Source organism: Phycodurus eques, chromosome 1 (assembly GCF_024500275.1).
Source record: "Phycodurus eques isolate BA_2022a chromosome 1, UOR_Pequ_1.1, whole genome shotgun sequence".
Classification (NCBI taxonomy): Eukaryota; Metazoa; Chordata; class Actinopteri; order Syngnathiformes; family Syngnathidae; genus Phycodurus; species Phycodurus eques.
In genome coordinates this window covers 45,957,607-45,982,515 of record NC_084525.1, presented here as the reverse complement: position 1 = coordinate 45,982,515, position 24,909 = coordinate 45,957,607, and the positions used below count along the sequence as shown (strand labels likewise).

The window sequence follows — 24,909 nt, the reverse complement described above, 5'->3', positions numbered from 1 at the left end:
CTCCTTCTTCAGCTTGACAGCATCCCTCACCGTTGGTGTCCACCGACGGTGAGGGGATTGCCGCCACGACAGGGACCGTCTACCTTACGGTCACAGCTCCGGTCAGCCGCCTCGGCAATAGAGGCGCGGAACATGGTCCACTCGGACTCAATGTCCCCTGCCGCCCCCGAGATGTGGGTGAGTTGAAACTCCTGACAGACGTTCCCAGCAGACCCTCACAATACGTTTGGGCCTGCCAGGTCGGACTGCCATCTTCCCCCACCATCGGAGCCAACTCACCACCAGGTGGTGATCGTTTGACAGCTCCACCCCTCTCTTCACCCGAGTGTCCAAGACATGCGGCTGCAAGTCGGAGGGAGGCTACCCTCTCGTCATGTACAGGCGCCAAACCGAGGTATAAGTATACCCACACCTGCTCGGCGCCTCTCACGGTGGGCAACTCCAAAGTGGAAGAGAGTCCAACCCCTCTCGAGAGGACTGGTACCAGAGCCCAAGCTGTGTGTGGAGGTGAAAGCGACTATATCTAGTCGGAACTTCTCGACCTCACACACCAGCTCGGGCTCCTTCCTTGCCAAAGAGGTGACATTCCACGTCCCGAGAGTCAGCTTCTGTAGCCGGGGATCGGATCGCCGAGGTCCCTGCCTTCGGCCACCGCCCAGCTCACACTGCACCCGACCCCTATGGCCCTTCCCAAAGGTGGTGAGCCCACGGGAAGAGGGAACCACGCTCGCCTTCGAGCCCCACCTCCAGGCCTGGCTCCAGACCTAAATCCCTTTGTTTCTGGTCCCTCACCTAGGACCTGTTTGCCATGGGTGACCCTACCAGGGGCGTAAAGCCCCAGATAACTTAGCTCCTAGGATCATTGGGACACACAAACCCCTCCACCACGATAAGGTGACAACACTGGCGAATCGCAAATGGCGTGGCAGTACGTTAAATGAAGTCCCGCCCCCGACTGCACGCTGGCTGCTCATTGGTCATTCGCTGAAGATTCAGAAGTGAGCGACAGAACGCTTCAACAGTTGCGTTTCCGCTCCCAGCCGACTCGCTAGACTGTTGGCCAGACGCGATGACCCCTATTCCACTGTGCGGCCTTCTTTTCCTCAGCATGACCTCGGTTCATCCATCCTTACAAGTGCCTCATTTCACTCGTCATGACAACGGAACGTTTTTCAATGATTTCCATTTTGTCGACTTGCAGCGCTGCGTTCAAGCAAGGCCCCTCCCCTTCCTCGTCGGCCTCCTCCTCTTCATCCTCCAGGGACGCGTGACCTTCCAGTCGCGCGCACGGCGGGGAGCTCACAGCAGCGAGCCACCAGGTGAGTCCTGAAAGATGGATCGATTGATAGACGCAGGCATAAGCCTTCTAGTTCATGTTGAAATTTGAAAGAAAGTAGAGACGTTCACATCATGAGATAGAAGTGTGTTTGATAATAGCAGATAAAACAATGAGGGCAAATTGTGAGGTATCAATATGGATAATAATCTCAACCGTCAATAGAACACACGTTACAATGAAGCGCTGTTCTTTTCCAAGCTTGCACCTTTGTTGTCGTTTTTTGTTCTTATCATTGTTCACTTGGCGTTTGGAGCAAAAAAAAAAAAAAATAAATAAACGGATGTGCGATTTGGAAATGACAGTCTCTCTGTGGTTTGGTGGCCCGTGCGGCTAAAAGAAATTCATGACGTATGTTTACTTTCAGTGTCATGAAAAAGAATGTGAACTGCAGTGGAGGTCATTCAAGTGAAAACATGAATGCGTTTGGTTTTTCTTCCAAGGAAACAGTTGACATAACTTGCGTGTGAGGATTCTGAAGCTGTCGAGGCGAGCGGATGAAGTCTTTCTAATCCGTTACGTAAGAGAAAAGAGAGCAGCAGAGGAGAGCAAAGTGGGTAACCTTCTCCTCTCAAGTGTCCCTAATCCGCCTTTAATTCCTTTCCAAGTAACATTCGTCACATCTTTTGTTTTTTTTGTTTTTCCTTTTTATACATTAAACATCTTTAATTATTTTCACAAACACACTTGTTTTGGATTCTCTGTAATCAACAAAGGATCAAAACCATACATACATTCAAAGCAATTGTTGTTGTTGTTGTTGTTGTTGTTGTGGTGCTGAAGGTTCTCGAGTGTCCTTACGAAGGCCAAGCGCATTTGACGTGCCATTCGTTTGTCATTTGTTAGACAGCGCTATACACAGAACAATTGGAGAGTCCGAAGAACTCAGGGACCATCTAAGAATTGCAAATTCATTCCGATATTATCGATCATTGGCATGTGTCCACAAAAAAAAAAAAAATTAATAATAAATTGTAACCCTCAGATGAAAGCAAATTGGTCAGGATGTTGAATTTGGTTCCCTTCTTTTGCTTTCTATTGAACAGCTTGTGAATATTGAAGTTGAAAGGAAATCAAAGTTATGATTCCAGTGGCATTTGGGGGTGCATAATGTTGAATTGCTATTTGGATTATGAGGGGTCCTTGGAAAAATGTCTCCCCTGGACCCCAAAAATGTGAGAACCCCTAAACTACAGTGGACGTGAGAGCACATGAAGAGTTGTTTTTTTAAATCCTAGTTTCCACTTTTTATTTTAGATATTCTAAGGTAATAAAAAATGTCAAAGCTAATTTTTGGAAATAGTCTTTCAAAAAGGTCTTTCGTGTCATTTCATCACCGAAGCAGACGACTCCAATATAAGAAGTCCCAAATATTTAAAAAATGCTCAATGATGTGCTTTGTGAATCAAGATGAATAACAAGTGAGTGTAGTCGAGCTCCAGTCTCTTGAATGAACTCTTAACTCGAATTGACATGAACTCTTCCAATTCCATTGATTGCACGGAATCAGTCAATTGTCTCAATCCGTTTTCTTTCTTTCTGTCGTTTTTGGCACTGGCGGCGAGGCTTTTACACGATATGCGAGCGTGACGATCAGCGACTTATTATTTCCGCTTTTCTGTCTGTCAAAGCAACTGGCTGATTGGGTTTGAAGGAGAAGACGCTACCTGACGCTCGAGGGTTTCTGAAATAAAAGTTGATTTTCGATGAGTTTTACATTGGAGTTGTTTGGGTTTGCAAGTTCTGAAACCCAATACGGAGTGACGGCCGTGTCTGCGAGTACCAAGGAGCAGCTTGATTTTTGTCGTCGGCTTTTGCCTTTGAACTCATCACATGCTGTCGGGCTCCTGGCGCTCCCGCCGTGGAATCGAACCCCCCAAAACCGGTGTGAATTTCCAAATGTCTTGAAAGTAGTTCCGAGGATCGGTCCCATCAACGAGGCTTTGTCCGGTTGGCCGTCGGAATACGCTATCTCGCAATCTCTCTTCAAAGCGACGACGTATTATGGAACCCGGACTGGTTCATGACATCCCAGTTGCGTCTCTGGAGTGCCCGGCTGCCATCGCCATAGTCTCAATCCTTTGCCAAGAATGACTAATATTAGTGTCGTACTGATGAGCGGGGAGGGGATGAGAAGTCTCCAGTACAGCGTATCCGTCCACAAATCTTTTGTGTTGGTTGCCAAATTTCCCCAAATGTGTGTGTAAGCGACCCCTTGTGAATTTTGGTGGAGAAATGTCTTTGTCCCCATCGCCAAAAGTTAGCCAACGCCTGCGTTGCCCGCCAGATGAAGTCTATGCGTTCAGGCCGCGGCGACCTTCACGATGTGTGCTTTCTTCTCATCCCAAAAGATTTTCTGCTTTGCGTCGCGACGGACATCTGCTCGCTCGCTCGGGATTAGCGCTTCCTCAATTGTCGCGTCGTCTGGTCTCGAGTGAGTCCAGTGAAAGTGTTTCTTCTCTCCTTTGTGTCACCAAGCAATCCGTGCCGAGGTCCGGCGCAGACATGGGCCGTCAGGAGGCCGACGACGCGTGGAAAAAGGACACGCAAGACATCCGGGAGATTTTTGACTTCATAGAGGAGTTGGGATCGTAAGTGCACCGAACTCAGCCGGACATTCATTTCGACACATGCTTGCGTTTGTTTTTCTTGATTTTCATCTGTTCGCATAGTCTACATTTGAAGATTTTATTTAGACCTAAATTGACTCACTGTGTGAAATGTGCGACAAAGCTAATTGTTATTCTGTTGTATGAACGGCAACGTGCATACAGATGGGCAACTTCTGCCATCTAGTGGAAGAGCATGCAATTGTTATGACAGTCACTGTATGTCACGAGCAAAGATAGAGAAACAAAGCTGTATTTGTAATATATAAAGAAATAATTTTGGAACAAATGAAGTGCACAACATTCGGGAATCACCAAATTGTTTCCCTGTCACAATAGTTCAGGGGTACACCCTGAACCGGTCGCCAGCCAATCGCAGGGCACATAGAAACAAACAACCATTCGCACTCACATTCACACCTACGGGCAATTTAGAGTCTTCAATCAACTGAGCACGCATGTTTTTGGGATGTGGAAGGAAACCGGAGTGCCGGGAGAAAACCCACGCAGGCACGGGGAGAATATGCAAACTCCACACAGGCGTGGCTGGGATTTGAACCCCGGTCCCCAGAACTGTGAGGCAGATGTGCTAACCAGTCAACCACCGTGCCGGCTTGTTCTACTATTCCTTACTTACTTACCGTATTTGTAGTTTGCTCTTGTTCGAAAATTGGGTGAGATGAAAGGCGCCGCTAAAAAAATGAATTATTATGATTATTATTACTAGTGGAATCTGTATCAGTAAGTACCTAAAAGTGAATATTCGTACTAGGATTGGTCTGAAAAAAAGTGGTATCGAACGTCCCGAGTTATATTTGTCATGCAAGAGGCAGCGTGATCCAATTGCACAACAAGCAGAAAGAAAAGACTTGTGAAGGCCTTTGTGAAAGTGGGTCAGTGTCATGCGGGTGGTCCGTGCTGGGTGTCAGCCAGTCAGTGAGGCGCAAGAATGCGCAAAGGAGCTTGTCTCGTCTTTAGGTCTCTGATCTCGGCGAGCACGACCCAAAACCCGCAGATGCTTCCGTGACGTCGGGGACGGAGGCCCTAATCCGCCCGCCCGGCACGGCTCGACATACTGTCGCCGGGACGCGACGCGACAACGCTCGCATCTCGGACATGTGCGCGACAGGAAAGAACTTTGAAAATTGTTAGTAACAGTCGCCTGGCCACAGGGATACATCTAACCCATTAATTATCAGATAAAGCTCGTATGAAAAAAAAGGTTGAGCTCTTGATCGGGAGATCGACAGGCGGATCGGTGCAGCATCTGCAGTGATCTGGACTTTGTATCGGTCCATTGTGGTGAAGAAGGAGCTAAGCCAAAAGGCGAAGCTCTATATTTACCGGTCGATCTATGTTCCTACCCTCACCTATGGTCACGAGCTGTGCGTCGTGACCCAAAGAACAAGATCCCGGGTACAAGCGGCCGAAATGGGTTTCCTCCGCAGGGTGTGCGGGCCCTCCCCTAGAGAACGGCTGAGAAGCTCGGTCATCCGGGAGGATCTCAGAGCAGACCCGCTGCTCCTCCGCATCGCTAGGAGCCAGATGAGGTGGCTGGGTCATCTGATTAGGATTGCTCCCGGACCCCTCCCCGGTGAGGTGTTCCGGGCACGTCCCACCGGGAGGAGACCCCGGAGACGACCCAGGACACGCTGGAGAGACTATGTCTCCCAGCTGGCCCGGGAACGCGCCGGGATCCCCCCGGAAGAGCTGGACGAAGTGGCTGGGGAGAGGGAAGTCTGGGCTTCCCTGCTAAAGCTACTGCCCCCACGACCCGACCTCGGATAAGCGGAGGAAAATGGATGGATGGATGGGTCTTGATTTGGATCTTAGCATCTTATTAGACGGAAAGAAAGTCTGTTGTAAAAGATGTGAATGTGTTAGTTAAGTTTATTTATGATTTCATTCACCAAAACCAAAATGAACAACAAATGTGAGCAATCAAGCAGTAGAGAAAACAACTCATCATTGTCACTATCCAGCCATTTCCTTTATCGCTTATCCTCACACGGGTCTCGGGCTGCTGGAGACTACCCCAGCTATCGCCGGGCGGGAGGCGTGGTACACCCTGAACCGGTCGCCAGCCAATCCCAGGGCACACGAAACAAACAACCATTCGCACTCACAATCATACCTACGGGCAATTTAGAGTCTCCGCGCCTACCACGCATGTTTTTGGGATGTGGGAGGAAACCGGAATGCCCGGAGAAAACCCACCCAGGCACGAGAACATGCAAATTCCACACGGGCGGGGCAGGGATTTGGATAGGCTGCGGCACGCCCGCGACTCCGCGTGAGGAGAAGCGGCTCAGAAAATTAAAATCAGAAAATTAGTTTAAACAATAAACTTGAACTTTATCGTCAGATATAAAGTGTCCTCTAATGCTGTTGAAATGCTTTCAACACAAATTGTGCAAGTTGCAACACTTTGTGTGAAAACAAAAATACGAGTCTTTCTTCATCAGACAGAAAACAAATCGCAACTGTCTGCTGCACTTTACAAAAAAAGCTGACGTACAGCATGTGTTTGTGTATGTATATATATTTTGTGGACCCCATGACTCATCTCAAAGGGCAACTCCAAGACAATAAAGGTTTATTTATGTGTACATTCGTGACATGAGCCATCCCAGGTGATTGAAAGCCACCTCTAGCGCCACAAAATCAAATATTGAGCTCATCCTCTGTGCATCTGTGCGTTCCCTGAAACAGAGGGGCCTTCTCCGAGGTCTTCATGGTGCGGGAGAAGAAGACGGGAAGGACGTTTGCGATGAAGTGCATCAAGAAGAAACAAAGCAAGGACGCCAATCTGGAGAACGAGATCGCCGTGCTCAGAAGGTACGTGGCAGCGGCATCTCGAACGCTGCGCAACTGTTGGGCCGTGTGCCCGCGGGTTGCGCTACAAGTTCAAAAGTTTTGCTGCGATTCCAAATTTGAATTGGACAAGAGTGTCGCAATTCAAATTTGATTCAAATCGGAAGGGCCTGTCCTATCACGTCGGAGTTCGCGACAAAAAGGACGTTTGCGGGGATGAAGTGAGATCCGGCCGGCCGCCGCCAAGCCGTCCCAAATCAAACTCGACAGCGCCGCCTTGAGATCACAGTTGAATTCCTTCCGTCACCGCGGTCGTATCTCAAATCGTCTTTCCCCATCCATCCATCCATTTTCAACTCCGCTTATCCTGGTTAGGGTCGCGGAGTGCTGGAGCCTATCACAGCTGACTTCGGGCGAAAGGCGGACTACACCCTGAACTGGTCACCAGTCAGTCGCAGGGCACACATAGTCACGGACAACAATTCGCACTCACATTCACACCGTCACTGAGAGGGAACTGAACCGATGCTGCCCTCACCAAACTCAGGCGAGTATACCACTACACTATCAGTGACTCGTCTTTCCCCATTGGAATGAAATGTAGTAGCCGGACGTGAAGTTTTCTGCCGCCATCTAGTGGTGGGGTCCAAAGCGCACGAGTATCTAAAATTTTTACCCGTATCTCAAGACAAAAAAAAAAATCAGTCAAGCGAATGCTCATATTTAAAAAACGTGTTAGTCAACAAAGTCATGAAAAAGACATTACGCTCCATGACGCTCCATGACGCTCCAGGCTTCACACAGATCTTCAATAGATCTCTGGAACTGTGCGAGGTACCATCCTGTTTCAAACGCTCCACCGTCATCCCAGTCCCCAAAAAACCTGCAATCTCAGGTCTGAATGACTACAGGCCTGTCAGCCTGACATCTGTGGTCATGAAGTCCTTTGAACGCCTCGTGCCACCTCAAGAGCGTCACAGGTCCCCAGCTGAACCCCATGCAGGTTGCCTACCGAGCAAACAGGTCTGCGGCTGTCAGCATAGGACTTCACTTCATCCTAGAACACCTCGACAGCGCGGGGACCTACGCGAGGATCCTGTTTGTGGACTTCAGCTCTGCGTTCGATACCATCCTCCCCGAACTCCTCTCCTACAAACTTCTCCAGCTCAGCGTCTCGCCTGCCATCTGCTGGTGGATTTACAGCTTCCTGACGGGCAGGGAAAAGCAGGTGAGGCTGGGGGACACCACTTCATCTACACACACCACCAGCACCGGGGCGCCCCAACGATGCGTCCTCTCTCCGTTGCTCTTCTTTCTCTACACGAACGACTCCACGTCAACACACCCGGCTGTCAAACTTCTGAGGTTTGCAGACGACAGCGCAGTCATCTGCCATCTGCGTGTCGACAGGAAGCGGAGCGGCTGACGCAACCTGGAGCTGAACACTCAACGCTCTAGACTGTAGAGATGATCGTGGACCTTAGGAGGCATCCTTCGCAACAGCTGCTCCTCACGCTGTCCAACTGCCTCAACCATCGATACCTTCAAGTTCCTGGGAATTAAAGTCTCTCAGGACCTGAAGTGGGAGACCAACATCAAGTCCATCCTCAAAAAGGCCCAGCAGAGGATGTACTTCCTCCGGCTTCTGAGGAAGCACGGCCTGCCGCAGGAGCTGTTGAGGCAGTTCTACACAGCAGTCATAAAATTGGTCCTGTGTTCATCCATCACAGTCTGGTTTGGCGCTGCCACAAAAAAGGACAAACTCCGACTGCAACGGACAATCAAAACTGCAGAAAAAATTATCAGTACCCACCTTGAGGACTTGCACACTGCCAGAACTAAGACAAGGGCATGCAAAATTCTCTTGGACCCTCCACATCTTGGTCACCACTCCTTCCAGCTCCTTCCCTCAGGTAGGCGCTATCGAACAATGCAAACCAAAACTAGCAGGCATTCCAACAGCTTCTTCCCTCGTGCCATTAACTTCTTAAACCGTTAACTTACAATTAAATTGTAACATGCTGCCAATCTTGTTTTGAGATTGTTGTCACATCTCTGTGGGGCCACTTATACATTATTCGTGCACTCACTGTAGTAGTCTCGCCACTCTGCACTACTTGCATATCTGTTTTTGACCAATACTGGCCACGCATGTGCTTGAGAAGTATCTGCACCATTTGCACAATGGTCACTGTACCAGATTATCGCTCTATGTATTAGTCTTTTCAAACTGCTCTAAATTGCTAGAGGACTGAATCATTTGCACAATTGTCAAAAAATGACCAGCATTACCAGTAACCTTTCATTGCTCAGTGGCTCTCTGTACTGTGTTTTTATGTTTTTATGTCTCAAAAGTATTTTCTGTCAAATGGCTGTCTGTTGTCGTACTAGAGCGGCTCCAACTACCGGAGACAAATTCCTCGTGTGTTTTTGACATACTTGGCAATTAAAAATGATTCTGATTCTGGTGTAACAGTCTGGTGAAGTCAATGGGTCGCAGCCTTGATGCACTTATTGCAAGTAAGGGTAATGCCACCAAATATCAAATGTTATTCACTTTAAGTTCATTTAATAATGTCTGTTCCAATACTTTTGCTGACTTGAAAACTGGGTGCTCTGTGCCGAGTTGTTGAACACATCTAGATGTAAATAGCATGAAATAAAAGCTGGAATTCTGACCTTTTGTCTCATATTCATCTTTTGATCTGAAACCCAAATGTCTTCAGTATACAACAAAAACAAAGGAATTGACCTTGCCGTTCCAATACTTTTGGAGGGGACTATATCTTGTGGTTTACAAACAATATTTCAAATGTATAAGGCTGGGACTCAGGGTGTATTTCCTCACTCGCTATTCCGAACGACGGAAACAAGCAATAAGCGAATCAGTTTGATTTGTTTTACTCCTTGTACTATTCCAAAATAATGGAAAAATCAGGAAAACCCTTTTACTTATTTATACCACAGCATGTTACAGTTGTCGAGGCGAGACATAACAATTGCGTGGACTATGGTCTCTGCGTCACTAGCAGATAGGATGGGTCGTGTTTTAGCCATATTGTGGAGATGATAATATTCTTAATGTGCGTTTGAAAGGAGAGTCAAATATAATGTTGAGATTTTTTTGTTGAGTCACTTTGGGTCATAGTGCTCTTGTCAAAACTCTGTGTTGTACTTAAACAAGTGGCTGTGTTTATCAACAGCTCAGTTTTCTCAGGGTTAAGGAGCAAAAAGTTCCAGGACAGCCATTGTTTATTCGCAACCAGACATGCCTCCAGATTACCGCAATCGCGTGGATTAGTTAGTTTTAATGGCACGTAGCGTCGGCATAACAGTGAAAACTAATCTTACATTTGCGTATGTTATCACCAAGCACCAAGAGGGCCAAGCACCGATCCTTGGGGGACTCTGCAAGTGACCCTATAATAGAGGTCAGAGGTCACATTACCTTGGATTACACGGTCCGTCCTCTCTGAGAGATAAACTCTAAACAAGGAAAGTGCTGGGCCTGTAATACCGATACCCGTTTCGTGGCGATCTAGCAGTATGTTGTCATTGACGGTATCAAAGGCAGCGCTGAGGTCGAGCAGTAATAGTATTGATGAGGTGTCGCAATCCATAGCTCGTCAAAGATCAGTTGTCACTTTTGCAAGGGCCGTTTCAGTGGAGTGGTCTGCCCTGAAACGAGAAATGACAGTATTATAAACATAGCTACAGCGTTCAGGCCAATCCACTTCTTCCTTGAGAATCATGCCCTGTTGTACAATATGTGGCACCTCAAAACATTGTTTCCCAAGAAGAACTCTGGGGTTTGCAGTTTTTCCGTTGCAGCGAGTTGGTATGTGTGCGAGGGTCAATTGCCAGGTGTGAGTCACTGACTGTAATTTGTTCGTGATTGTCCAGTTCAGTCGCGTTTGGCCGCTTCTTTAGTATGTTGGATCCACATGAAATACTTTTGCGTTTATATACACAGCTCTTGAAATGTTCTCTGATCTTGCTATTTATAGGAATATATTTTAGTAAAAAAAAAAAAAAAGAAAACCGGATGAATTTAATTAATCTACTTTTTGTCCTTGAACAGAATCCAACATGAGAATGTGGTGGCGATGGTGGATTTCTATGAAAGTCAGACTTATTTCTACCTGGTCATGCAACTGTGAGTGGAAATTGGAGGACTGCTGGCACCGGGAGCAGTTCAAAAACGAAAGCTTGATTGACGGGAGTGTCTGCTTGTCCACGTATGACCAGCGTGTCCGGCGGCGAGCTCTTTGACCGCATCCTGGACCGAGGCGTGTACTCTGAGATGGACGCCAGTCGCGTGATCCGACAGGTGCTGCACGCTGTCAGCTACCTGCATCACAACGACATTGTGCATCGGGACCTCAAGGTACAACTTGGAAAACTAGATATCATCGAAATAAACCCCTCCTGACATGGGCACAAAAAAAACCCAAAAACATTTGTGCATTGGGGGAAGTATTCACAGCCCTTCACTTTTCCCGCATTTTATGTTAGGGTTAGGTTTATTTTAATAAATCAGCTTTTTGACATTTGATATAAGGCTGGCTGGCGTCAGGCGGAATCCTCGCATCTGCAAAACCATCACTTTTCAGGAACCCCCCCCCCCCCCGTAAAAAACAAGAATATTTTGAGCCATTGACATTGCATCGACAAAGAGAGCAAGCCATTTCCAACACTTTATGTTGGTCATTAATTTGGGCACTTGCCAATAGTATCAATTTGTGAAAAAAATAAATAAAGTCAAAAAAAAAAAATGTCAACATGAGCTTTCAGCCCAACAGTGACGATATTTAGATATTGTTGTGCCACATGGCCAAAAAAAAAAAGCCTCATAATACTTAGGCTAAATCAGTAGAGCTGGTCTTCCAATGACCGAAGGGTCGACGGTTCGAATCCCGGAAAAGGGTGGAGTGCCCTTTTCCTCAGTGGAAAAATTGCCAACAGAAGTGACATCAGCCCCAAGTCTGAATGTTTTTAATTCCAGGTTAAAAAGTCTTCTTTTGTTTCTCATGCTTATGATTGATTGCGAACCTTTCCGTTTCTTAAATTATTTCTCTTGCACTGTACATTTTTAGTAATTTTAGCAAGCTGTCTTTTCATTTTATGTACTTTGTTTTTAAATCTTTTGACTCTTTGTTTTTAAACGCTTTTAATCATGGAAAGCACATTGAGTTACTTTGTGTAAGAAATGTGCTATATAGTTAGCATAAATATATTTATTTGCCTTGCCTTAAAAGCATTGTAATTGTGGTTAATTGGATGCAAATGCGATATAGTTTTTATATGATACATTTGAAATCCTTTTACTGAAAGGATTTCTTAGTTCGGCCTGCAAAGTATGGAGTCGTGCACTTGCTAACACGTCCCTTGCACGGGTACATCTATTGAGTCATCGTCTCAGAGCATCATTGTAGGGAGAGGCAATTTGAATGTGTGCAAAAGTATACTGCAGACATCTGTATCATCAATCAAGTTTCATCCAAGCGTGTTTGCTTGTACATGCAACGTGCGATGCTGCCTAGAAATGTCTTCATCAGCTGTCATTTGATCCAGAATAACGTGCCAGATACTTGACCTCACTACGGACTGTAAGTTTCATGCTAAATCATCTTACATCAGGAAAATGTAGACGTTTTCCCTCTCGGCTTCTACAAATGAGGAGGGCGCTCTTCGCAGCACTGCTGCACTTTTCATGTCACTCTGCATATTTTGTCTTTGTGTAGCCGGAGAACATCCTGTACTACAGCCCGGAGGAGAACTCCAAGATCATGATCAGTGATTTTGGCTTGTCTAAAATGTTGGACAAGGATGTAATGTCCACTGCCTGTGGCACTCCGGGTTATGTTGGTGAGGAAAATCATCTTGTTGATTGGATCTTTCTTGTTGATTTATTCCTCAGCGTCCTTATTAGAATCCATTTTGCATAAAGTACCTGAAAGTGATACTCGATTGAAAGTATCTCAACAGAAAATCACTCGATAGTTAAAGTCACCTCGTGAAATCTGACTTCAATAAAAGCCTTTTAACGCTTGCTGTACTTCCAATCATTTTCTGATACTAAATGGATTTAAGTTAGGAAGTGAAAGTATTTTTTCAAAAAGTTAGCGGTTAGAATTTTGACTGTTTTATCTGAATTTAATCTCATTTGTATTTATTTAGTTGACTTCAGTGGCCTACATAGGAATGTTGCTAAAGCCAGAAAAATGGCTGCGATTTTCTTTTCATTTTTCTGTGCCGGATTTCTGGCACGTGGATTGAGTAGAGGTCCACCAAAATCGCGTTTTCTCATTGTTTCGCGCAAGGTAATCCTTGTTCTTTCAGGTTACGCTGTTGGGAAATCCCTTTGCCAAATTTGTCATACAGATGAGATTCCGACAAAGATGAAAACGTTCCTTGATTTCGGCCTTGAAAATGATGCTTCATCATCATCATCACGTTCATAGGATTTGACCACGATAGAAAAGTATACATCCGGGATTCACTATTCTTCTTCTTCTTTTCTGTTTGCTCTGTTTGACCCGGAAAATGAGACGGCTGGAGCGGGCGTGGACATTTGAAAAATCGGAAAATGCCTTTTTCAAACATGACATTTCACCTAATAAGACTAACATCCGGGCATTTTTTTCTACCAAAGAGTCAAAGTTTCAGGCACAAATTTCCTCATGATTTACATTGATTTTTGGGCAAGAAAATTTGGGCTGATTTGCGACATACAAATGGCCGTAAAATCCTTAATCGTTATCCGGCTGCTACAAACTAGGGCTCATTGTATTATTTCTATTTTTATATGTGTAGCTATTTTGAATACTGTAAATAACATACCGAGTGTACAGTCGTTGAAGATGTCCATGTTGGCTAATGTGCAAAGATAGCCTAGCACACATTAGCCTAGCCATCACGTTAGCTGTATGCCAAGACAAGCTCGCAATAACTCAAAGAACATTGATGTTTTGACTTTATTCTTATTTTAACCTACCGCCACGTGAATACAGTAGTCCTGTCACATTCTTCCTGTAAATACGCCCACGGGTGTGTCAAGTTATCGTCATTATCGCCACGATGGTCACCCCGGTCGTCGAGATGTTGCGTGAGCAGCAGCAGGTGCTGCCGCCACCGCTTTCATTCGCATTGTTTTCTGTACAGCAAGGACGATTCTTCCGCTTTGTGCGGCATGCTTCAGGCATTGTGTCAACAAACCATTTCTTCTGATTTTCCGTATGTTGCAATAACGAGATGGTCACGGAGATGGTTAGGGGAAATTTCATTTAAGAAATGTAGTGAAGTGAAAGTTGTCCAAAATATGAGGAACAAAATCAAGTAGAGATACATGAAATTGTTATTACCACAAACAAGTATTTGTTCTTACGTAGATTACAAGAATCCTAACTTGTTCAACATGTTTCCGTCCTGGCAGCTCCTGAAGTGCTGGCACAGAAACCTTACAGCAAGGCAGTGGACTGCTGGTCTATTGGCGTGATCACGTACATCTTGTGAGTGTCAAACCCAAACAATCAGCTCCAGAGGCCAATGAGGAGTCGCTCGCTTCACGCTGCCTCCGCTGCCGCTGTTCGCTCAAATAGCCATTTTGTCTGGCTTCCATCCACATGTACAGCGCCTCACAGTGGCCAGGAGCAGATTTGCTGAACCCAATTTGAATTGTGAAAAGAAAAATTGCAACGCATTGCTGAATTCATATTTTTACCCGCTTGCTAGTATACGATCCCGTCGTGGATATCCGTAATTCCCTTTGCAGATGGAGATCTGTAATGACAAACACACGAACGGCAAAAGCGACGACCTCGTTCGTCCTCGGTGAAATTACGTTGCGGAATTCTGAAATGCTCATTACGGACAGGAAAATGGAATGAGGGATATCTGAACTGTTCCTTTTGACTAGGCCAAACTGAATTGCAGATGTCTTGCTGTTAAATGTTCAAAGGGCTTGCCGTAGAAACAAATAGGACATTTTGTTTCTGATGATTCGTTTCCCATGAAGTTCCGCACACATCTCCTCGTTCCGAATGGTGTGGTGCGTCTTTTCAGATTGTGCGGATATCCTCCATTCTACGAAGACAGCGAGACGCGCCTCTTCTCCAAGATCACCGAGGCGCAGTACGAGTTTGACCCGCCCTTCTGGGACGACATTTCCACATCGGGTAAGACGTGACCGCCCCACTCTTTTGTCTTTTGTCTTTCGTCTCTCGTCATCTCCTTTCTTGATCCACGCAGCCAAAGATTTCATCTGCAACATGATGCAGAAGAATCCCCTCATGCGCTACACCACTGAGCAAGCGCTCAGGCACCCCTGGTGAGTGGAAGCCTTTATGGCAAACCATCATTTCAAACCTTCACTTAAAACACGAACCTAACTTCAAATCCTCATTTAAAACCATAACCTTATTTAAAACCTTAACCTACTTCAAACCCTCATTTTAAACCTTAAACTAATTTCATACCCTCATTTAAAAACAAACCTAATTTAAAACCTCAATCTACTTCAAACACTCTCTTAAAACCCTGACCTAACTTCAAACGCTCATTTAAAACCTTGACCTAACTTCAAACGCTCATTTAAAACCCTAACCCTAACTTCGAACACTCAGTTAAAACTTGAACATTGAAAAACCCTAAACCTAACTTGAAACCCTCATTTGAAAAAAAGCCCACCCACAGCAACGAAAAGAGAACGTTGTGGAGATGCGAGGAGACGAGAACCAGTCCTGTTACTTTCCTTTCCACATACGACCTGAGTGTTTTCACATCAAGCAGCCAACCGCTCCCTTCAAAGCCAGCAACTCCCTTTGAACTTTGACCTCCTGCCCCTCCCTCGAAGAGCCACGTCCCTGGCGAACGGCTGGGTTATTTGTACACATCTCGTACTGCGGAACGCACGCTGCGTTGTCGTTGCATTCGGATGAATGGATGACTGAGACGGCTTTCAACAAAGAAAGGATCAAAGAAAGACGTGTCAGGAAGAAAGATGAGCCGTGCATGTGGCATAAGCGAAATACTGCACATTAACTGAGGACGTAGATGCGGTCTCTCGCAACACCTGCCTTTGGGTGTACCTCATTTTCTGGCCATTTTATTTCTTCAATTTGATCCCCGTTAGCTTGCCCCACAATAGCACATTTCACAATTCGAAAATGAAAGGGGTCTTCTCCCAAACGGCCTTCGTAAGAAATTCAGCACAATGCAAAAACTCCAATCCAACCGAGGTGAAATATCTCTAATGAATGCAAAGTGGGCGTGTTCTATCTCTGCCAAGATCATTCTTCTCATCAGGCAGTTTTTGTGGAAGAGCATTTGGCTTTTCCTTCAAAATGCGAATAAGGTATTATAACTTGGTATTGAAATTGTATGACTGGTTATGACTGGTTATCACTGGAGCAGTTCACAGGTGATTGTGAAGCGGCCGGGATGAGAATCAGCACCTCCAAATCCGAGACCATGGTCCTCAGTCGGAAAAGGGTGGCGTGCCCTCTCCGCGTCGGGGATGAGATCCTGCCCCAAGTGGAGGAGTTCAAGTATCTCGGGGTCTTGTTCACGAGTGAGGGAAGAACGGAACGGGAGATCGACAGGCGGATCGGTGCGGCGTCTGCAGTGATGCGGACTTTGTATCGATCCGCTGTGGTAAAGAAAGAGCTAAACCGAAAGGCGAAGCTCTCGATTTACCGGTCGATCTACGTTCCTACCCTCACCTATGGTCACGAGCGGGGTGTCCGGGCTCTCCCTTAGAGAGAGGGCGAGAAGCTCGGTCATCCGGGAGGATCTCAGAGAAGAGCCGCTGCTCCTTCACATCGAGAGGAGCCAGATGAGGTGGCTGGGGCATCTGATTCGGACGCCTCCCCGGTGAGGTGTTCCGGGCACGTCCCACCGGGAGGAGTCCCCGGGGATGACCCAGGACACGCCGGAGAGACTACGTCCTTCGGCTGGCCTGGGAACGCCTCTGGATCCCCCCGGAAGAGATGGATGAAGTGGCTGGGGAGAGGGAAGTCTGGGCATCCCTGCTAAAGCTACTTCCCCCGCGAACTGACCTCGGATAAGGGGTAGAAAATGGATGGATGGATGGATGGTTTCTTAGAGAAAAAATAATTCCCTAATTCAACAAGTGTAGGTAGTATTAATAGACATTGAGGCTTGTGTACTGTACTTTAACTTGTTTTCAGAAACAGGTCAAATTCTTGCTTGATTGTCAGATAATTTTGCGTAAATGAACTAATATATTCTTCATCTCATTGCTTTTTTCCTCGTTTATTTTCAGTAAGGCCGTTTTTGGCAGTTTCTTTTTGAAGTCGCACACGTAAAGTGAGATGAGCGGTCAGGTCCCACGAACAGATGAAAGACTGAGCGCCGACCCGAAAACACATTTGCGTTACGTGCTTTCCCAGGATCATCGGAAAGACGGCGCAGAGCCAGGACATCTACTATTCGGTCAGCGTGCAGATCCAAAAGAACTTTGCCAGGTCCAAGTGGAAGGTCAGTGCTCGCCTCGTCGATATCGGCTAAGCCGGGAGATCAACCGGGTGACGGCCTGAATCGCCCATGATGTAGGGCAGTCGAGTGTTGCGTAAGCGAGGTCGCCGATGGAAGGCTTGCACTGTCAAGGAAATGGCAATGCACTTCACTGTTAACCCTTGAATACTCGACAACTCCCATCAAATTTCTCCTCTTTTGACAGCAATAAAAACACCCGAAATGTCATTCTTTCACCGCGGAATACACAAAAATGAAAAGGTTTTTCAGAACTAGCATTCTTTTGAACCGGTGCGACCAAGTTTGTGTTCACTAAAGGCTCTTCTGAGTCACATTTGAGTTGTGTCTACTGAAACGGATTTTAGATTTACCAGTGTGGTCGTAATGGTGAGACTGCACATACCATAAATGGGGGTATTAGAGGTGCAACAATCAATTGACAGCGTGAGTTAATTTTTCACCATTTTGAAGCCTCATTGTAGATACTTATTTGACTTATTTTCACTGTACAGGGACTTTAGAAAGTAGAAAAAAGTATTTACTGGTAACCAAATAAGGAAGGAGATTTACAAATGGCAAAAGAGGGCAAAAACGGCGGCACAGTGATGGACCGGTGATCATATCCGCCTCACAGTTCTGAGGTTGCGGGTTCAAATCCCGGCCCCGCCTGTGTGGAGTTTGCATGTTCTCCCCGTGCCTGCGTGGCTTTTCTCCGGGCACTCCGCTTTCCTCCCACACCCCCAAAAAGCACGCACGGTAGGTTCTTTGAAGACTGTAAATTGTCCGTAGGTGTGAACGTTAGTGCGAATGCTTGTTTGTTTCTATGTGCCCTGCGATTGGATGGCGACCAGTCCAGGGTGTACCCCGCCTCCTGCCTGCAGTTAGCTGGGATGGGCTCCAGCACGACCCACGTGAGGATATGCGGTGCAGAAAATGGATGGATGGAAAATATGCAAACACAAATATGTACAGGTTAAAAATGAAAAGGTGGAGGCAAAGTTTATGAAATGAAGCCCTTTAAAAATGTGAATACAATTCAATATCTGCGACCAGTTCAGGGTGTTCCCCCGCCTCTCGCCCGCAGTCAGGTGGGATAGGCGACCCCGGTGAGTATAAGCGGTGTAGAAAATGGATGGATGGAATTTCAATATTTACATGAAGATGGCACGGATGAATAATGATCCCCATTATTCATCAGGTGAGATTTTTTTCCAGTAGGGATTGTTTTATTTTCGGGTTGAAGAGTGCACGTGATTTAATACTCTGAAGTGCCGTTGTTAATTCACTGGAGGCTTTAGTTCCTTTTATTGAAATGCAGTGTAGTTCGGACTTGAAAACGTGGACTTGCGATATGTCGGCAGAAAGCCTTCAACGCCACGGTGGCCGTCAACCACATGAAGAAGCTGCGGCTCGCCCACGCCGAGCGGCTCCCCGAGTCCGCTCGAGTCCCGGACATCCGGGCGGTCGAGGCATCCCCTCCGGTCTCGCGGCGCAAGCGTCTCGACCCCGAGAAGGAGACCGAAGAGGCCGCGGATCACGCCGGCCCGCTCGCCGGCCACGTGGACTTGAAGTGCCGCTTCCGCCCGCCGAAGGCCAGCCAGACTGTGCACCGCGCGCCCACCGTCGCTGAGCAGGGGAAGTACATCTACCACTCGGAGCCCGCCAACCTCAACGGGTACGTATCAGCGTAGGGCCACGCTGCCGATGTTGGAATAGTCGACGGAGCGGCGCTCACGCCGCAGGTCTGCTCTCTTTCCAGGTGCGCCAAGAACAGAATCGGAAAGACCCTTCAGACCAGCGTTTGCGCCGTCATGTGAAGCTTGACTGAAGTTGACTTGGGGGGAAAAGAGCTCTTTTCACGGTCGGTGAAGAATTCATTTCAGTTCCATACAGATAAAGAACCTGCTCGAATAATCCGCTGATTCCCGAGCACCGAGCCTCGTCAAACTTAATTTGTGCATTTTTATTTGGCGGTGTGCCCTGAGATTTTTCCTGTAGTGGGCCGTCAGGGCACCGATCTACATTTACAGCCTAAATTCGGATATTTTGTTCCATGAAATTGTGTGAATTGATTGCCAGCAGTCTATTGTCACCATTTTGCTTGCCTTTCTCTTGGCTGCACTGTTTCCAGTGCATGTGATGATTTGTAGAATTGCGACCTGATATGCAGTGGTCGGATGAAGGGGTGGACCAAGTCGGGTAAACCCCCACTGGAGGTCCTCGTAGCAAATGCGTGGCCCGCCACTGGAGTGTTCTAATGTAAAATACTGTATATGGCTTTGGCTCAAGAAAGGTTGGGAAACACCGGACTAACCCTTCCGTCACCAACAAGCGGACATTCTTAACTATCATACAAGCCGGAATGAAGTTACCCTTTGCAAAGCAGACGGATGCAATGCAAGGCTCTGATGACTCTGAGTGTGTGTCGTCCCTCTGCAGGTCAGTGTGGCTGCGTTTTTTTTTGTTTTGTTTTTTTTTGTCTACAGCGCCGCCCGGTGCTGAAAATGGGAAGCGGTTGATCCTGTGACGAAACCTCGCAGATCTCGATCAACTCCAGCCAGTGGGACGGATTTGTCATTTAGATTTAGTGATCTAGATACAAAAGTCCCCATGAGGCTTCCCCCAAACAAGAGTAAGCACACATTTTCACAAATACACCCAGGTAATGCCGTACACTCGGATTAAAGAACAACGATGGGCTCACTTTACCCCTCATGCGTCCTATCATGTGTCAGATGAAAAAGATTACACAGGGGAACACAATTTTTGTTGAGTTATGACTGACAGCTGTTTCTAGCAAATTTTTGGGTGCGGAAGCCAAAACCGATCTCACTTTTTCTCTATCATGTCAAGTTTTGGAACTATAGATCACCGTTTTCTAAAAAAAAAAAAGTGAAAACAGATATGTGCTTGTTTTATATAACTTTTCCAATATTGACATACAATGAAATATGAAAGAAGCTGTGGAGAAAAAAACTTGACGTGCTAGAAAAAAAAACTGACTGCAATTTTGGAATCAGCATGGCAATTTTAGTTTTGCAGCATATAAATCGAAGTCAACAGAATTTTTTTTTTCGAAATTGTTCCCCAGTGGCGGCCGACTGGTTAGAGCGTCTGCCTCACAGTTCTGAGGTGCGGGGTTCAATCCCCGGCCCCGCCTGTGTGGGGTTTGCATGTTCTCCCCGTGCCTGCGTGGCTTTTCTCCGGGCACTCCGGTTTCCTCCCACATCCCAAAAACATGCATGCTAGGTTAATTGACGACTCTAAATTGCCCGTAGGTGTGAATGGGAGTGCGAATGGTTGTTTGATTGTACGTGCCCTGCGATGGGCTGGCGACCAGTTCAGGGTGTACCCTGCCTCCTGCCCGATGACAGCTGGGATAGGCTCCAGCAGGCCCGCGACCCTTGTGTGGAGAAGCGGCTCAGAAAATGGAAAAATTGCCCCGTTTGGCCAAATAAATCACCATTTGAGATTTCCCATACTCAAAAGTCAGCACATTTTGCAAGCCTTTCATCTTGCTGAGTTTGACCGATGGGCAATACTAAACTGCGAACCATTTTTGTTTTCATCGCTGTATGTGGGCGGAGCTCGGAAGGTTTTGATGACTTCATGCGTGATTACGGCCATGCCGAAATGACCTTCATGACACGACACGCCCCCCTCCCAGATTTCACGAGTGTTTCTGGCCGGCGTGGGGCTTCGAGGGCCGTTTTTCTCTGCTCGCAGCTTAAATTCTCTTTGCGTTTTGTCTGTGCTGCACGGGTTACGTATACACTGTGTAAATGACTTCTGTGCTTGCAAATAAAACCTGCTTTCATGTTTTTGGCTGCCACGGCTGCTGTGCTTCTTGGATAAAAGGACAAATAAACACTACAGATAAAAGGACGCTCATGTTTGTATTTTGTTACGTGTGCCGCAATTTGAACCTTTTACTATAAATGTTGAAACCTGCTTTTCATTTGCCTCATTTCCCTCCACATGTACTCTTATCCAGAATTCATTTTCATGTCTGTGTGTCAGGAAATCAATCAATCTGGTGCAGAGCCAGGCTGCTCATTCAAACAGCAGGAGCCAGAAAAATGGAGCAAAGTTCTCCAAATAAGCTCAAACCCCCACCCCCCAACCTCCTCCGGTGGTGGTTCAGATCAATTTCCCAAACCGGCTCATCAAGACAATTCACTGCTGGGATCATCAAAGCAACATTTCCAGAATGTTATTACTTGCTTGTTAGCCTCGGGGGAAGGTTTGGGCTCGACACATTTCGCCTAGTCTTGAATGGCTAAAAGGAAAAAAATGACTGGGCGGGGTACACCCCGAACTGGTCGCCAGCTAATCGCAGGGCACATCGAAACAAACAACCATTCGCACTCATATTCACACCTAAGGACAATTTAGAGCAGGGGTGTCAAACTCTTTTTTTTGTGTCTCTGGCCGCATTCTAGTTATCATTTCCCTACTTGCGACATTCCAATATTTTCCGATACCCTCTCACCGTTACGTGAGTGTGGCCTGCTAATTAGCACAAGCCTGCTCTTAGCAACAAGACCAGCAATCAAGATGCCTCCCTTTCCCACTGAGGACTATCACGGGCTGCTGCACAGGATGTCAATCCTGGAAACAAAAATCCAACGTCTTGAAGTGTATGTGGATGTAAATGGAGAGTCGGGGAATGAAACCACTCTACCGATGTCTCAAAATGGTGAGCCGAAGTGTGCTAACAGACAGCCACTTAGCTCAACAAAGAGGACGGACGCGGACTGTGGAAATGGTAATGGACCATCCAGCAGTGCTCCCTGGAATTTACTGGGAGCAAAGCCCAAAGATATGGGACAACATCTAAAAGAAAGGACACAACACCAGCAGATTACCGAGGAATCCGGCTGGCCTGCGTCGCGGGCTGCTTCAACGCAGAGTGAGCGGCCGTGGACGGTCGGTACAGCAAAGGGCAAGAAAAAGGGACGCGAGTCAATGAAAGCATTGACATCAGACTAACAAATAGATTTGAGCCACTTTTACAAGACCATGGCCAAGAATGCTCATCCCCCACCACCCCTGAATGGTATGAAACTAAATCATACATGAAAAAAATGCCACCCCAAACATTAATAGTTGGTGATGGAGCTGTCAAGGATGTGAAACGTTTTTTTGCAGTGACAAGAGCACAAAAGTACTGTGTTTTACCAATGACGTGGTGTCTGATATCGCTCAAAAAAAAATCCTGGAGATCACTAATCAGCACCCAACTGTGAAATATGTCATTTTACACACAGGGGCCCTGGTTGTTCTCAAGCAGCAATCAGAGGCACTGAAGCGAGATTTCATTGATCTCCTAACAAAAGTGCAATGTTTGGATGCTGAGGTTTTTACACTTACACACTTTTACACTTTGGAGATGAACATTTCTCTCGGGTCAGTCAATTAAATAAGTGACTCAAAGAAGTGTGTACGGCATTGACAATGTCTGCATTTTTTTGGGAGCGCAGACATCTGTACAAGGCAGACGGTTTCTGTCTAAATAGACAAGGAGTTAAGTTATTGGCTGCCAATTTTTTTTTTTTACTGTGTACGTCATTCAGCGGCCCAAAAAGAAAACACTGGCATTGGTGAAGGACAAAAAGATGCAGTTGTTCCCAAACAAGCGGAGGAACAGGAGATCAGGCGACATGAGGCGCAGACGGATTCATCGGGGTCATCCAAACAATCGGAAGAGTCAATGACAAATGAGATGAGCCAGCACGTCGAATCTCCCTGCCCCACGTTGAATCTCCCTGCCCCATTGGAGCAAAGCCCAACGCAAAACTCACTCTCGACTAGCCTAAATTCTCAGCTCGGTGTGACGGACAGGATGAAGACGTTTGTCAATATTGGAATCCAACGCGCACCACACCAAGATCTTCCTCCCATCCCCCCTCGCCTGAAAACACCGTCCACTAAGATGCGAAGGTCCCCTCCTCCACCCATGAAGAACCTTATCTGCGAATCTAACCGATATCCGCCGGGTCTTTTCCAGAATAATTCAGACCCCTGTGGCCATCAGGCATTTTTTATCACTGTAATTACAAGGGACAGAAAGTTGGTCAAAGAAATATGGCCCAAAAAAAGTAGAACTACAAACTTAGTGAGGATCAAATGGGAATCTATCAAAGCATTGTCTCCAGTTAGCTCTGTGAGACTAGCTCTTTTCAATGTCAGGTCACTGGGTAATAAATCAGTGTTGATTAATGACATCATTACAAGCTATGATCTGGACTCTTTGTTACTAAATGAAACGTGGTTAACAGAAAGTAGCTATAATACCATTTTAAATGAGGCGACACCAGCAAATTTGTATTTTATGAACAAGTGTCGAATAGGGAAAAAAGGCGGTGGTATTGCTGTTATTTTTAAGTCATTATTTCAGTGTAAAGAAATTATACTGGGTGATTTTAGCTCTTTTGAATATCTCTGTTCTTTAGTTAAAGGTGACCCAAAGGTTATTGTTTTAATAATTGATGGGCCTCCAAGCTACAATAGAACATTTATGGAGGACTTTTCAGAACTGCTGTCAGTTATTTGTACTAACTCCAACTATTTTGTCATAACGGGAGACTTTAACATTCATGTTGACAATAACATGGAAAAAAAATCTGAAGAACTCTCTGCTACACTCGACACATTTGACCTCGCTCAACATAGTAAGAGTCCAACCCACACTCCAGGTCACATCTTAGACATGACGTCGTCTTAGACGTTGCAATTCTATCAATTGACATTAAGGATATGGCTATTTCTGACCATTTTTGTGTATTCTTTGAATGACAGATTCTTCCAAAGGTTCAGCTAACCTCTATGTCTATTACGAAAAGGTCATAAATGAGAGTACCGCCATTCAATTTATGGAGACCTTTGCTGTGGCACAAACTGTGAATGCTGAGACAGATGATGAAGTTTTAGATCATTTCACCTGTAAAACCTCAAATGTCACGAATGCTGTTGAGAAGAACCCGAGGCGACCGAGAACACCGTAGAGGAGAACAATGATGGTAAAGACCTCTAAATCAAAGTGTAGGAAAGCAGAACGTAAGTGGAGAAAAACTAAACTCCAAATTGACTATGACCTCTACAGACAAAGTCTTTGTAATTTTCACCAAGAGTTAGTCAGGGCTCGACAGCAACACATTTCTGAAATCATCAGTAAGAACTTCAACAATACTTGCACTCTGTTTGGCTGTGACAAGCTCACAATGCCCCCGAATCAGATAGCTCCGGAACTCCGAACAGCAGGTAAATGCAATGAATTTGCTTGTTATTTTAGTGAAAAAATAGAATCCATCAGGTTAAATATTAGCACAAATCAGCAAAAGGATAAAATGATACTACATCTGAAGCCACCCAGGAAACACTCTCTTACCATGTCAGAATTTGATACAGTGGACCAAAAAATTGAAGAGAAAACGGTTCAGCAGCTGAAACCATCAACGAGCTCTCTTGACTCAATACCGTCTGACTTTTTCGAAGCTATTGCGAAGTCGGTGCTCGCTCATTTGCAGCAAATAATCAATTGCTCACTTCAGTCAGGCGAGTTTTCGAAAGCTCTTAAAGTAGCTGCCATTAAGCCACTACTAAAAAAATAGAACTCTGGATGCTTCCATGTTAGCAAGCTATAGACCCATC

The 24,909-nt window shown here is 46.1% G+C and overlaps 1 protein-coding gene across 5 annotated transcripts; it reads left to right on the top strand.

Moving 5' to 3' along the window:
- Window positions 1-1,051: 1,051 nt before the first annotated feature.
- Window positions 1,052-20,188, top strand: LOC133411675 (calcium/calmodulin-dependent protein kinase type 1D-like). Of its 5 annotated transcripts, XM_061694328.1 has the most exons (14): window positions 1,052-1,319; window positions 1,780-1,889; window positions 3,815-3,927; window positions 6,658-6,783; window positions 10,841-10,915; window positions 11,008-11,146; window positions 12,504-12,627; window positions 14,195-14,270; window positions 14,824-14,936; window positions 15,010-15,088; window positions 17,172-17,259; window positions 18,618-18,931; window positions 19,016-19,117; window positions 19,696-20,188. In XM_061694328.1, the coding sequence occupies exons 3-13, from the start codon at window positions 3,842-3,844 to the stop codon at window positions 19,071-19,073; spliced, it is 1,278 nt and encodes a 425-aa protein (XP_061550312.1). In that variant the 5' UTR covers window positions 1,052-1,319; window positions 1,780-1,889; window positions 3,815-3,841; the 3' UTR covers window positions 19,074-19,117; window positions 19,696-20,188. The 5 variants fall into 5 exon arrangements, with proteins under 5 accessions (XP_061550312.1, XP_061550303.1, XP_061550293.1 ...); XM_061694319.1 differs by having other exon boundaries at window positions 1,787-1,889; window positions 19,016-20,188; XM_061694309.1 differs by having other exon boundaries at window positions 19,016-20,188.
- The last annotated feature ends 4,721 nt before the right edge of the window (window positions 20,189-24,909 follow it).

Coding starts and splice junctions, on each gene's coding strand:
- LOC133411675 (XM_061694337.1), top strand. CDS start 3,842: ATGGGCCGTCAGGAGGCCGACGACGCGTGGAAAAAGGACACGCAAGAC. Junction 10,916..11,007: donor TTCTACCTGGTCATGCAACT/GTGAGTGGAAAT, acceptor ACGTATGACCAG/CGTGTCCGGCGGCGAGCTCT. Junction 11,147..12,503: donor TTGTGCATCGGGACCTCAAG/GTACAACTTGGA, acceptor GTCTTTGTGTAG/CCGGAGAACATCCTGTACTA.